At 40.9% G+C, this 13730-nt stretch overlaps 1 protein-coding gene across 6 annotated transcripts in view; it reads right to left on the reverse strand.

The window, feature by feature from the left end:
- vps50 (VPS50 EARP/GARPII complex subunit) overlaps positions 1 to 12931 on the reverse strand; it is a 40510-nt gene extending 27579 nt beyond the window's left edge. For 5 of the 6 annotated variants that reach the window (XR_015062995.1, XR_015062996.1, XM_085901313.1 and 2 more), the window contains exons 1-9: positions 12757 to 12931; positions 12034 to 12102; positions 9124 to 9246; positions 8299 to 8370; positions 5947 to 6000; positions 3029 to 3099; positions 2454 to 2571; positions 2038 to 2073; positions 1592 to 1674 (exon numbers count right to left, since the gene is read on the reverse strand). Coding sequence is in view for 4 of the 6 variants with exons in the window: in XM_085901313.1 (XP_085757439.1) it covers positions 1592 to 1674; positions 2038 to 2073; positions 2454 to 2571; positions 3029 to 3099; positions 5947 to 6000; positions 8299 to 8370; positions 9124 to 9246; positions 12034 to 12102; positions 12757 to 12789 (659 nt within the window). In the remaining 2 variants the exon portion in view is untranslated. The remainder of the gene's footprint in view (positions 1 to 1591; positions 1675 to 2037; positions 2074 to 2453; positions 2572 to 3028; positions 3100 to 5946; positions 6001 to 8298; positions 8371 to 9123; positions 9247 to 12033; positions 12103 to 12756) is intronic. The other variant, XM_085901315.1, reaches the window with a different exon arrangement.
- Between the last annotated feature and the right edge of the window lie 799 nt (positions 12932 to 13730).

Here is a 13730-nt window from a genome sequence, read left to right on the forward strand (position 1 = left end):
AAGTACATCCGAGTGTTGGTGCTCAACACCCGGGAGAATGCTTAACAGCTTTTCGTTCAGGCGGTCCAACTGAAAGTGGAGCAGACGCCAACTGGATACATACCCTGCTTGTCTTTACATCATTTTAATATACCGCCACACTGGCATGGGCTAGCGTGAGTAAGGTCAAAGACGTAAGTTATTGCATTAGTCGCTTGCAGTCAGCGAGGGTTGAAGGTCTTCTCTTCCCTTTCCTTATCCAAAGGTGTTCCTCAGAGATCCATATTAGGTCCAGTAGAGTTTCATTTAGCTCATTGCATTGGCTGCTTGTCTTTCCAGTTTTTTTCTGCAGATGTCTGAAACCATCTTCAGCAGAACTTAAAATTCAATTTGCTCATACCTTTTTCCGCTTAAAAAATCCACATACGGCAAAACGTGTTGACCAGTATTTGTGCTATATTTGTCCATTGGAGTGTGGAATCAGATGCTTACTTGCACACAGGCAGCCTTCCATGATCAGACAGAATACATAAATAACAAATGAGGACCAAAACTAATTAACAACCTGTTCCCTGTGGGAAACTCGAGGATTGAAATGTAGTTAGCAGGGAATCTGAGAGTGTTTTTCAATTAGAAGTGACGATAGGTGCCCACTGGGCCTTGGGGAAAGTCCCTCCACAGTAGACTGCTGACTGGATAAACAGACTATTCTTTTGGGGGTGCACTTCCATTTTTGCAAGCTCCCAAACCTGCATTAAGGCAGGAAGCTAAACTTTTGCTATCGCCTCGTCTGTACTCTGTTGACTTCAGGGAGCTCTCAGGCTGCCTGCCCTATAGCCACTGATGTGAGCCATTTGATGAAAATGCATCGAGACAGACCAGGGGGCCGTGGAACAGTCTTCGTCAAATCACAATATTGACTTTTAAAAAGAAAGGGACAAGAACGAGGAGTGGCGGCCGTGAAACAAACCTTCTGAATAGGGCATTCGGTGGCGCATGGAAAACTGTCGCTACAAGGTTAAATCAAAGTGCATTCGGTCGGCAACAAGCCGCTGAGAGTGGGCGATCCGATCAGGGCCGAAGAGCTTGAGTAAAACCTGCATAAAACCTGCACTTGCAATGTACTCGTGTTGAAAGCGACCAGAGTACTATTACTGTAGCAAAATTTAAAGTCGAGTAAACACTCGGAGGAAGAATTGTTGGCCAATAATGTACAGGACTGTTTTGTATGCAGCCACCTTTTTGTCATACATCAACAAGCTTCCCTACATGCATTCAATTCCAATAATGACAAATTAATGTCACGGTGAAGACGGAAGTGATATCCAAGCAAATTAAGAGCAGATGCAGGGGGGAGGAGTAAGAAGGAGTGTTCAGCATTGCAATTTCCAGTGTATAATGTGGGCTTACTGATCATCAGTCATCCTGTCACTTAAGCCCAATTGTTACCGCCGGAGTGTTGAGCCGCAAAGTGTTTTCTGAGCTACTTTGCTTAAGTGCTGATTGTTGTTAGTGAGAGTCAAATGCTTCTTGTGTCGTATTTGCAATTAGTGCGTTGAATTCTAAGGCAGAAACTGGACTTTTTTTTTTCTTTTTTTTTTTTTAAACATACCTGATGCAGCTATAGTGTTTGAATGTGCTGGCAGCCTTCTGACATTCCAGACAGAGCTGGATAGCACCAGGATAGTCTTCCTCCTGGAGGAATAAGGCAAATTCAATCATTACAAACAGACTTTGAAAACTCTTCAAATTAAGCTGATAACTGTGGTTAAGTACATATTTTATTTCATCACGATGACGTGACAATGTTTATTATGACACTCATAAACTATGCTCAGTCAAATGCTTGGTAGCTACTATCAATAAAAGGGCATTAAATTCAGTGTCAGTCATATTGATTTTGTTTGCTCTGGCGGATATTCATAAAAGACAAGCATTTGTAAGGCGCGTCAAGCACTTGTATGAGTTCAGCTTTGGATGCAGAATCTATAATGATATTTGACCTTTCAAGTCAGCCGTCAGCGTGTGTGTCAATGTGCGCAGGAGGCTTTACGATACCTCGAGCATTTCGCTGAGTCGTACGTCCGTTCTTTGCTGTGAAGGCAAGAACAACACTTGAGCACTGTAATAATTATATACTGTTTGATAGTGTTATGACAGTGTTGTTTTTTTTTTTTAAACAAAGCAACAAGTCCATAACATACCCAGCTATAAACAATATGGGTTTCATGAATGATAAATTCGTTTTAACACTCCCACGGTGCGGTATAACTGATTTATTTCAATTTGACCAAAAATTTCAAGGCATGCATGTTCAGAGAGCAAAATTATTATATATTTTTTTCTACCCTAAAAAAAGCTATTGCAGATTGGAAAGACTAAAGAGAGTACTAAAAGGATGCTCCAGTTTTAGGGCAGATTCACAAGATTTTGATGAGGTTAAGGGCATTATTATAGTCATGAATGTACTTTACCAGTGTCTTGATGGTCCGAAGAGACTTCAGCAGGCCTGTTAGGAGCTGCCGCCTTCTCTGATTAGCTAATAAGCCCAAGCTCGCTTCTGTGAATCCCTCCTTTGACACACTCAGTTGCCTAATGGGAGCAAAAATGACAAATAGGTTGGCTAGGTCTGCATATCAGACAGAATTTTGGACCTGAACAACATCACATCTCAACGATAAAGATCTCTTGATTGCAAGGCTGATTGTGTGATTAAAAAAAAATGGGAACCATTTTCTTTTGCACTCAACATACTGTGTAATTAGCGTGATTTTCTTTTTTGCCTTACAAGACGATATTATCTGTCTCAAAGGGCTGTTCTTCATTCCTTCCTGGAGCAAAACAGGAATTGCTTATAACTGTTTTTTACTTCCTATTCATTTATTTAACAATGTGCTGCTTTGACACATGGGGTCAATAAATAATTCTTTTATTTTATCTTAAGCTTCATGAATCTATTGGAAATGATAAAGAAGCAAGCAGGAGTTTATGAGATGCATTTAAGAGTATATAGATGGAATGCTGCCAAGCATATAAAGCCCATCATTACCTTCTTGCATTTGTACAAATGACAGCAGCCAGCTGCAGGTTGGTCTGCAACGCCGTCACTCTCTCCAGCTCCTGAGAACATAAAGCGAAGCACTTCACAGTTAAATTTCTCTTAAGTGTTAAAGAGGAGCCTGAGGCAAAGATTGATTTCTCCGATGCAGCCATTTATCAAACAAATCGCTGCTTCAACTCTGAACCGCATGCACATCAACTGCAATGTAAGCACACATTAGCGTTTGATGGCTCCTGCTGCGAGTGTGTGATGAAATTAGAGATTTGACGCCGTCAGAATAAGTAAACCGTAGCTCAGGAGCGCAAAAACACAGAAATAAAGAAGCATTTTCCTCAGAGAATGCATACATTACAGCAAGGCCCAATGAGCACTTTATTTTTAAGCTTACAGTGTACAGCTGCCAAGGGTAAATCATAGTTTAAAAGCCTCCTCTATTTGGTTTTGTGGAAAAGTTAAAGAAATAATTGCCAAGTTAAAGGCTAGCTCTGTACCAGCAAACATAAACTGCATAACGTACATCCTCAAAACGTAAACTGAGGAAAGGTGAGCCGGTCAGCTCCTGCAATGTCAACAAACAAGCAGAAATGGCAAGTTAAGGTCAAGCAAAAAAAAATATGTTTAGTCTCACGAGATTTTTCACCTCTCTCTGCCTTGTTATTTATATATTCATTAGAGGTCTTCATTCTGACCCTCCAATACATTGACTATGCAAGGCTCTGAGTATGCCTATACATTCTAATGATGCTGCTGTTTGGGTCAAACCTAAAGTCTGCTTCATTGTCAAGGATATGCAATGAACCGCCGATGAATGACATGGAATTGGTCCCTGGAGTTGGCATTTCGTAGGAATCCGCAAGTAAACACGGTTAGCCGACATTAGGCATCTATTTCATGACAGATCTATTTGCTGTCGGTTTATAATCTCTGCAGTGAGACAGCCTTGAGACCTCAATTGTAATTGGCAGGTCTGACCATCAAGGTTGAATAAACCTTTTTCGCCTCAACTAGAGAGGTGCAATGAAAGACGCGCGGCTAAGTCTAATGAATGTGTTTCCAGTGTAAAAATAATTGAGTCTCTGCCTGAGTCCATTGGTTTTTGATTGTGTTTAGTGACCTGGTTAAGGTTCCTCCATGGAAATTCATTACATATGGGAAGCCAATTCCAATCCCACTTGGAGGAAGCAGTTACAGTGCACCAAAAGAGCTCGTCCAATGACTCTGAATTTGACCAAGGGTAAGATGGTATCCAGAAATTCTGACACAAATTCCAAAACACTCTTCCTATTCTACATGCTAACTGAAAACCAATGATTCAATCAAATCACTGTGTCAATTTGTATTTGCATTAAAGTATTAAACATTTATGCCCCAATTACTATTTATTCCCAATTTTTTTGTTGACAGTATTAAGTGATTAAAAAAAACAACTAAACGACAGTCAAGCAATATCAATCGATATCAGCTGTTTGCCAATGTCTCATTTTGATTGGCGGATTCATTTGATGATCGAGAAACTGGAAGCAGATCAATGGCAATTGCTCTGGCCTTCATGTAACCTTCCATCCTTTCAGAGTGCAAGAGGAGGCCACGTGTAGCTAGCGGGTGTCAACAGTGATCAGACGCAAGCTCCAGCAGAAGGCTACTCCATCCTTTGCTATGAATCACATTAGATGCTTAGCAGAGCATCATTTTAAGCTCCGAGCCAGGGGTTGATACGTCTGGACAAATTATGTTCCCACTGAAGGGCGATACACGGCACGCAAGCACTGGCGAGAGGAAGCATTGTGGCCACGGGGGGGTGTTGCCTGTTTCTCAGCAATTTACATTTCTGTTTACATCGTGGAAATGATCATGTTGAGAAGATAAGTAGAATCAAACTGGTGGAGGCAGAAATATTACCATACAAGCAAAGATCAAATGGAGCTGGGAACTGCCTTTTTGCCCCAGATGCAGGGAACTCATCATCATCCTAAATAATACAAAATGAAATCTCTCTTCTGACTCATTATGACATGAATGCAGGCGATGTGGAATGTGCCCTCTGAACTCCAGAGGGCATTTTGCAAACCAACTTTTATACGTGAGCTGAGATGGGTGGAGGCGAATGCCCCGGCTAATAAGTTCCGCTGTCATTTGGACGCGGCAGAGTCACCCGGAGGGTCACAGAAATAATGACCAGTTTACTATTCACAGACTGACCTTCAGATGGCTTAACAACAGCAGTCATCGGATTGCATTGACGCATTCTGCTACACTTTTTCAGGACCGAAAACATCAGAGATTAATGACGAAACCAATTAATTGGATCTATTTAAAGGAAAATAGAAGACAAAACTACCAATATACTTTGAGAGCACCATAAATGGAGCCTATTGAAACACACTAAAACTGGTCAATCATATTAAATTGAATAATCTCATTTTGAATGTGAGTGCTGGGTTCCATAATTACTCCCAGGTCGATACAGAAAAAATATCATAAGACATTTTATATTACAAGATATATTACAAGAATATTACAAGACGGGAGCAGATGATAAGAGCAAAAGACTTATTTTACTACATCTATCTACCTACCGCTCACACTAACGTGAAATCTCTTATACGCATTTCAGGTCATTGCAACATCATCGAAAGGAGCAAAGAAGGGATTTCCTGGGATTAAGTTTTAATTGAATTCAGGATGATAATTTGCATAAAATCAAGATCCGAACGCCTCTTCATTCACAAGGTCAACCAAGAGGACATTAACTGGGACCCTAAGACGAAATAACGGTGACGATTTTAATAGCCAATTCATAAGTTAATAACACCTACTATTCAGATTGATAAAGAATCATTTTTGCTGACTTTAAGTTTACTGAGTAAGAATAAAAAGCAGCTGTTCAACGTAAGATTTCTTTTTACCTTGACATAAGATGGCTGTTTCTCTAGAATGAGATCAGCAACCTTTTTCGAAACCTGCAGAGTGAGAGAGAGAGAGAGAGAGAGAGAGAGAGAGAGAGAGAGAGAGAGAGAGAGAGAGAGAGAGAGAGAGAGAGAGAGAGAGAGAGAGAGAGAGAGAGAGAGAGAGAGAGAGAGAGAGAGAGAGAGAGAGAGAGAGAGAGAGAGAGAGAGAGAGAGAGAGAGAGAGAGAGAGAGAGAGAGAGAGAGAGAGAGAGAGAGAGAGAGAGAGAGAGAGAGAGAGAGAGAGAGAGAGAGAGAGAGAGAGAGAGAGAGAGAGAGAGAGAGAGAGAGAGAGAGAGAGAGAGAGAGAGAGAGAGAGAGAGAGAGAGAGAGAGAGAGAGAGCAGAGAGAGAGCAGAGAGAGAGCAGAGATGAGAACCGCTGTGTTAAAACAGAAACTTTTGCCAGGTGTCACAGTATCATCTCAAAAATAAAGAAGTGCCGCAAAACTAAAAAAAAATAAACACTATGCAGAGAGTATCGAAGGGACATCTCCCCCTCAGCCATATTTCCAAATCATTAAACCATGATATGTTATACCAAGTTAGAGTACTTACTTAAATTCTAATATACATATAAAATACAGAGTGAACTATGAGTGTACAGCTTCTATATTGTGTCTCATTTCTTGATGAAAGTGAAGCCCAATTGTGGTCAGCGAGTGCATAAGCTGTATCCGTCCATTTTGGACCAGTGGTGTAATTTACTGACTCAGTGGCTCACAGTAGTTTCACATAATGAGTTATATGCTCCCCTAAATTGTACATTGGGTGTTAAGACACTTCACTGCCCCTCACAGCACCACACGCACATACGTATGCGCGCGCAAACACTAAATCCAAAGACCTTTCCCAAGGACAGTTTCGTCAACCAGATGGGGTTAAAGCAGAGCCTCGCAAGGTTTCCAGCGACATGAGAACAACATCGGTTTTTCCACCTTGTTATTAACACGGGCTCTCCTCTGGTCTTAGCTTCTGTGGAGTCAAAGTCAAAGTGCATCTTTGGATTACGCCAGTTTCCACAGCGTCTGAGGTCTCACAGTGCAGTGCGCAAAGGCAATTAGCTAGGAGATGAACCTCTGCCGAGAGTGAGTCAGAGATGCCAATTAAGCTCAGACGCGGTGGCAGACAGACAAGGCAGATGTGCTCTCCCCAAATGACACAAAATGCCTATTTGACCAAAGCAGAGGATTCAGGTAATACGTACGGGTTACACATCTGTCTGTCATCTCATTATGAACCTGAAATAATAGCATCTCAGTTGTGACAAAAGAGAAGCCAGTCACAGGAGACCCAGCGCATGGAAGCACCGCCATTGCTTCTGCATAGGGTTAAGCTTCATTTCACACGTGACTACACGTCTCGGAAGTAATGTGTGCGCCACCACTGAGGCGGGTTGCGTACATTGTAAATGTACACGTACACACACACAAAGATGGTCTTTTCATTCTTGGCAGAAGGATATCAGAAGTGATGAGATGAAGCGTTATGACGTCACCGCACAATAACTCTATTCCTTATCTGGCTGCTCTGAAGTAATCATTCAATGATTTTTCTCGCTCGCTAATAAAATCCTGGTGAAAAAAAAACTCGATGCAGTCGAAGGCCATATGTTCATGGTCGGATGAAAACAAAAGAAAAGATTTCTCACAAGGGATTTCTTTCACTTTAGGTTTGCACACGACCTGCACGTTTACTTTCAATCTGTTTATTGAGGTGTTTCCAGAAGCTCACTGCATGTCACCTGACAAGAGCATCCAATTTCAGCAATTCATTACAATACTCAAGCGTCCAAGAAGAGGCTTGCTTTTTTTATTAGGGGGGTGGGTGAATCCCATGAGCAATTTTCTTATTTTCTTCTCGATGCTCTGTTACATGAATAAAGGCAAAATATTTTTGGACATGAGGCGCAGCCATGCTATTGTTTACGAAACTCCTGAGCCCCGCAGACTGAAATAGGCAACTGCTTTTTTTTCTCCATCAATCCATTTTTTAACGCTTTGTGGCCCTGATATATATATATTTATTTTTTTTTTGCAAATGCCCCAAGACATTGAACTGGCAAACTGTTGAAGGTGCTCCTGAACAACACGGCTGCAGTGTTTTGGCACGACTGGTCACTGGAACAGTTGCCATGGCTATTCCCCCGAGGTGCCTGGTGACACATTAGGGGAAAGCTACAGGATCTAAAACACACCGCTTATCGGCAGCTCGGCGACTAACGTGTCATCCCCACGAGAGAAGAGTAGCTCTGTTGGAAAGAGATGCTCGGTAACAAAGGAAGAATTTCAGTACAGCGTGCGTGTCTGACTTACAGCTGCCTGTTGTCTCTTCAGTCTGTCTCGGTACTCTTCCAACTCCAGCAGGTTTAACTCGGTCGGGAGTTTCTGAACAAACACAGGTAGACAACAACAACAGCAAAGTTGATTTGTAATGCAGCCAGTGACTGACGTATTGCAGAGTTATGTATCCTGCTGCTTCAAAACAGAACCTCATTAGAACATTTTCTAGCTGGGGGGGGGGAACAAGACGTTGCGGCACTCAGGAGCAGAGGAAATATTCCAGCTAAGTATCATCATTTAAAATATTGCCCACGAAGCATTCAGAGTTCAAGATTGTCTCACTGATCTTGGAGTCGGTGAAACGTAAATAATTACCTCAATCCATAGACATTTTAAGATCAAATGCAGGATGGGACAAGAAGGCAGTCTTTAGTAAACAACAAACAAACTCAGCTGGGTAAAGAAGATATTACAATTCCATGCCCCAAGGGATGATAGGTAATTACTTTCCCCTTGATTGAGAGTCTCATTTCAGGTGGTGTGGTGAGACCAAGATAAATCTAATGAGATTTCACACCCTCCTTATGTTCACTGGATATAATCCATCAGTCTGGTTGTCAATGGAATGAGAAGAGTAAGTGGCAGCGGCTCAGATGAGAAACCAGGAAGCGCGGGAAACCGTCACACTTTCAGAAGCATCGCAAATACTCTATTGCTATCGCAGGCCCTGATGAAATTACAGTCCTATCGAGGGGAAGTGGAAACTGTGAGTCAGGCATCAATTTTACAGGGGAGTGAGTTGTCATTCATTCAGTTAGTGAAGCGCTTCAAAACTGAGACTTTTTTTTATACACAAACCTCCAGTTCATGGTGCACCATGTCAAAAGAGTCGTTAGAGAAGTAGATCTCCTCGATACTGTCGATGATCTCTTGCTCGGCCTGAGGGTCGATGGGTTGCTCCCTGAGCTCCCGCAACTCTTCCTGAAACACATCGGAGACATTAAATTGTTGTTTTTAAAAGTTCCAGCACTAGTTTACGATTGTCATTCAGGAAAAAAAAAATTGAACAAAACTTCAAAAATAAAGCGGTTTAAATAGCATTATAGGAACAAGAGAACCAGAGGAGTTTCAACACGCAGGCGGGGCTTGAGGACAACACAAGAAAGGAGTTGAATGAAAATTAGATGGAGTAGAGAGGAGAAGAAAAGGAGAGGGAACAGGAATGCGGTTTGCGAGAAGATTACATGTTATTTCATTGGACTCATCGCTTGGGGGATATCGGTAGGGCATAGGAGGAACAAAAGGAGGAAATGAATGACTGGGGAAAAAAAAATACCAAAGGAGATTCCCTCCCTTCAGAGCTGTGAGAACCTTATTGATTAACATGCTGTGCATCTGCCAAGGCTTATTGCAGCAAAATCTTTCAGATTTCAACCCCTGTCCACTGACAACGTTAATTAGCTGCTATATTGCAGCAGGTCAATAACAAAGTGTGATGAAATGTTGGAGTTTTCATTTTGAAACAAGGAAAGGTTGATTAATTATTGCTCACCGTAAAGTCTGAAATCACTTCATATGCACTTTTGGGATCTTTGAAGGTTGTGATATGTGGCGATTCAAAAAAAGAGATTGATGCTACCTACAGGACTGAAGGAGAATCGTATCACCGGGAACATCATAATTGTTTAAATTATGTTTCAAATGAATCAGCCTTGGCAGATACCTGCCTTCCAATTTTTCACGTATTTGTAAATGACCACAAAAACTTTTTAAAATGGTGAGTGAGGCTGGAAAGCACTCCATACAAAAACAGGCACAAAATGTGATTTGGCACTGAAGAAGAGGTCAAGTTATTTTCCAAATAATTTGGATTCATCCACGAAAGCCTCTGGATATCTGTGCCCATGGCAATCTATCATAAAACTGTCACTAAAAGGCAAAAAATGTCAGCTAGCTAAAGGTGAAGCTGATGAGATGAATAAAGTAGTGAAGCACAAACAAAAACAGCCACCTCGGAATTCTTGAAGCTTTACATACAGAACATACATACGTACTGTATTTGAGTGCGCACATAAATAAAACATGTCACGTCGCCAAAGGTAACGCTGACTCGGACTTCTTTTATGTGTAGAATCAATACATTGAGGCATCAGCGCATTTAAATTATTTACAACTAAAAAAAGATTTGACAAAGTTGGATGTGGAACTAAAGGATAAATCTGATCCAAAGGCTGTTACAATGAATGCATTTTCTATTTTTTCCAAATTCCTTTTTTGTAATGATGATTCAAATTCGATTAATCGTTCAGCCCTATCTCATGTGATGTAGACCTCCTAAGATGATACTGATCAAGAGAACCTTGCCACATGATGAGAATTGTTTGAATGAAGCTCTTGCGTGCAATTGGACTCAGGTGAAAAAGAGCGCAGGAGCCCCAAGGGAAATGTGTGGGCTAGTGCGTTGAGATTGGAAACGAGGGGTGAAGGCACAGGACATCACGGTCCGCCCCAAGAAAGGTGGGTGGGAAATCAACTCAAAAGAGAGAGAAAGTGAGAGGCTGTGGGAGTTGGATGACTCATTGCTGCTGGAAGTTGTAGCGGCAGGAGAAGACAGACGAATGAACAAAACAAAAAGGATGTGTCTTCTGCCCCCTCCCTCCATGGTCGTCCGCCACCCTTGGACTTGCCGTAATGCGCAAAACTTCCAGCCATCTCAACCTGAATGACTCAGTAAAAGGCTATTTTGAGGCCACACGTGCGACCAAGCTTTGATCAAATTCCACTTTGAACGTAAAAGCTTCAACCTCCATGCAAATCCAATAATATACAAGGAATTGTCTTCCTTTTTTGGGGGCGGAAATTACAAATCTATTTTCATTCAAATTGCAGGACACTGAACAGTTGCTTTCATAGAATCAAAGGGAATATCAAAGCTTCGAGTGCTCTCTGAACGTTGACAATCAGGATAAGGACCTTGACAACCGGGAGGATTGTGAAAATAAAAGAGTTCCGGAACAATGGGAGCTTCATGAAAACTCCCGTGAGACAGAGATGAAGGTTAAGTTAGGAAGCTGAGGGACCTTATTATTTCCAAGATGGGAGCGTCTGTAGAGACATAAATGCAGATTATTTACAAAAGCCAACTTTTACCACAATGTTATTTAACACAACCCATTATTAAAAAGGCTCGTGTCTTTTCCGAATGATATGAAGTGAAAACCATCATTATAGTATATCCTCACATTTAATTTATGACTGCGCATGTGGCACCTAAACAGACCTGCCCTGCTTTAATAAAGCAAGGAGGGCCCCTACTGATGGAAAAGGGTAAATGTAGCTTGTAGTGTCAACTCAAGCAACCATTTCCAGATGCAAGAAAATTACAATCAAGTAATAGCAAATGAGATTGCTAAATTTGGTTATAGGTCAGATTAAGTATGAAAAAAAGTTTGTCAATTATTTATCTTGGTCTATTGTTTTCTATAGAAAAATCTAGAATTCAAACCGGGATGCGTAGACTATTTATATCCATAACCATTCCCATAATTGAGTTTGGCCTGAGTTTAAGCTCTTCCCAAACTTTTTCCGACCTGGACTACAACCCTGTCATTACCATCTTCAACTTGTTAGTCATATTTGATGAGGGTGATGAATCAACCATCAGCGAGCTAGATGTTGCCTTAAAACTCTTTCAAGTAAAATGAGAAAAATAAGCTCCCACTGTATGACAACCATAGTATGGATCTCAAGAAGACTGGGTATATATACCTTGCTTGGTATCCTAAAGTTCTCCACAGGACTGAGGTCTGCCAAGCTGTCCGGAGGGCTTTTTAGACCCTGTCAGAAATAAACAATATTAAATTAAAATACAGTTGGGCAATTCACTTTCATTTTAGGAATTGATTTGAGATAATAGTTTAAGGCAATCTTATTTATCAGCTCCGTACTGTACATCAAAGAAATTCCAGGCTGACATAATAATAATAACCATAGTAATAAAAATCATAATAATAACAACAATAATACAAGTAATAATAATACAAGAGGTGGGAATACCAAAACTTGTTTTTTCCACTGTCATGTATTCATAGATAAGGAAGCTAAAATGTGAATTTTGTCCAAATATTAGGGCCACTTCAACTTGTCCGAGATGAAAAGATTGTGAACCACGACAACGGCCTTTTTTTTTTTATTTTAAATGTCTTTGCTTCAAACCAACATTCATAATAGTAATTCACAAGATATTATTGCATTGTTATGTCCGATATATACAAACGTACAGTACCTTTCATATGGTGAGCTTTCCCCACATATAACAGGTAAGTTTTAATGTCAAGACAATTCAAGAGTATACACCGGGCTATCCACTTTAATTAGTAACTATATTGACACCTGTCAAATTAGCACCTTAGCCGTTGTGCTAGCAAGTTCTCAAGCTATGTCTGCGATAAACGCCCCCCAGCTCATTTTACGGAGAGTTACTTCACATACCTGCCGGGCCATGAGAGACTTTATCTTTTGCATTGTAGCGCTGAAATGTGGCCAATGATAATATAAATGGGTATTTATTGTTCCAGCTATGTTGTCATTTCAGCGATACGCCTACATCAATACGGCGAGAGCCATGTTCGGCAGTCACGTGACCTGCGAACATGCGCGCCGTTTGCCTGACACAGCCAATGTATCATGGGAAACGTAGTTTTTCATGTTTTGCTTAACATCTTACCTGTTTTCCGGTATTATAGTCCTTTTTACAATTTTGGCAACCACAATATATTTAAAAAAATAATTTAACTGATTGGTACCGCAAAGGAAATTCAAACTAATTACATTATGTAGTCTTTGTTGTTGTTGTTGGGTTTTCTTTTACTAGAAAAGCTCTATGACTTCTATGTTACAAAAAATACCAGTCTGCGTGGAGCAAAAGCTTCTGCTGCCTTCACAACACCCTTTTTTGTTTAGTCATTAGTAAACAAATTATTACTCTACAAAATTGATCACATAAGTTTCTGTTAGTGCCAAACAAATCATGCAAAGGACTCTACTGACCTCTGCTGGGGAAAAAATAAGCGCTGGCTTTCCAAAATGCATGTCGGAAAAACCTATTTCTTCATGGGTGTGAAAGGTTACTAGTAATGCAGTGAATAATGTCAACTATTTTGATTGAATAGCAACTACCATTGAACTACAATAGCATAACTGTACCAATTACCAACATTGCCCTAGGGCATTATATTGGTTAAAAGCAGCAGGGACAATGAGCTACAGTTTCGGGTTAATGTAGCCCCAGGCTATTTCCCTGTCAAATGAAGGTGAGCAAGCTCTCCTTAGGTGTTAGGCATTCAGCCAAACTGAAGAGCCTCTCTTCAAGCATACTCTGTTATGGAACAGATGGTATGACCCAACCCAGGGACACTACTGAAGAGCTCATGCACAAGGTCACAAGCTAATTAGAGCTTGATTTA

The sequence above is a fragment of the Syngnathus leptorhynchus genome, chromosome 20 (genome assembly GCF_054491065.1).
Source record: "Syngnathus leptorhynchus isolate UIUO chromosome 20, UIUO_Slep, whole genome shotgun sequence".
Lineage (NCBI taxonomy): Eukaryota > Metazoa > Chordata > Actinopteri > Syngnathiformes > Syngnathidae > Syngnathus > Syngnathus leptorhynchus.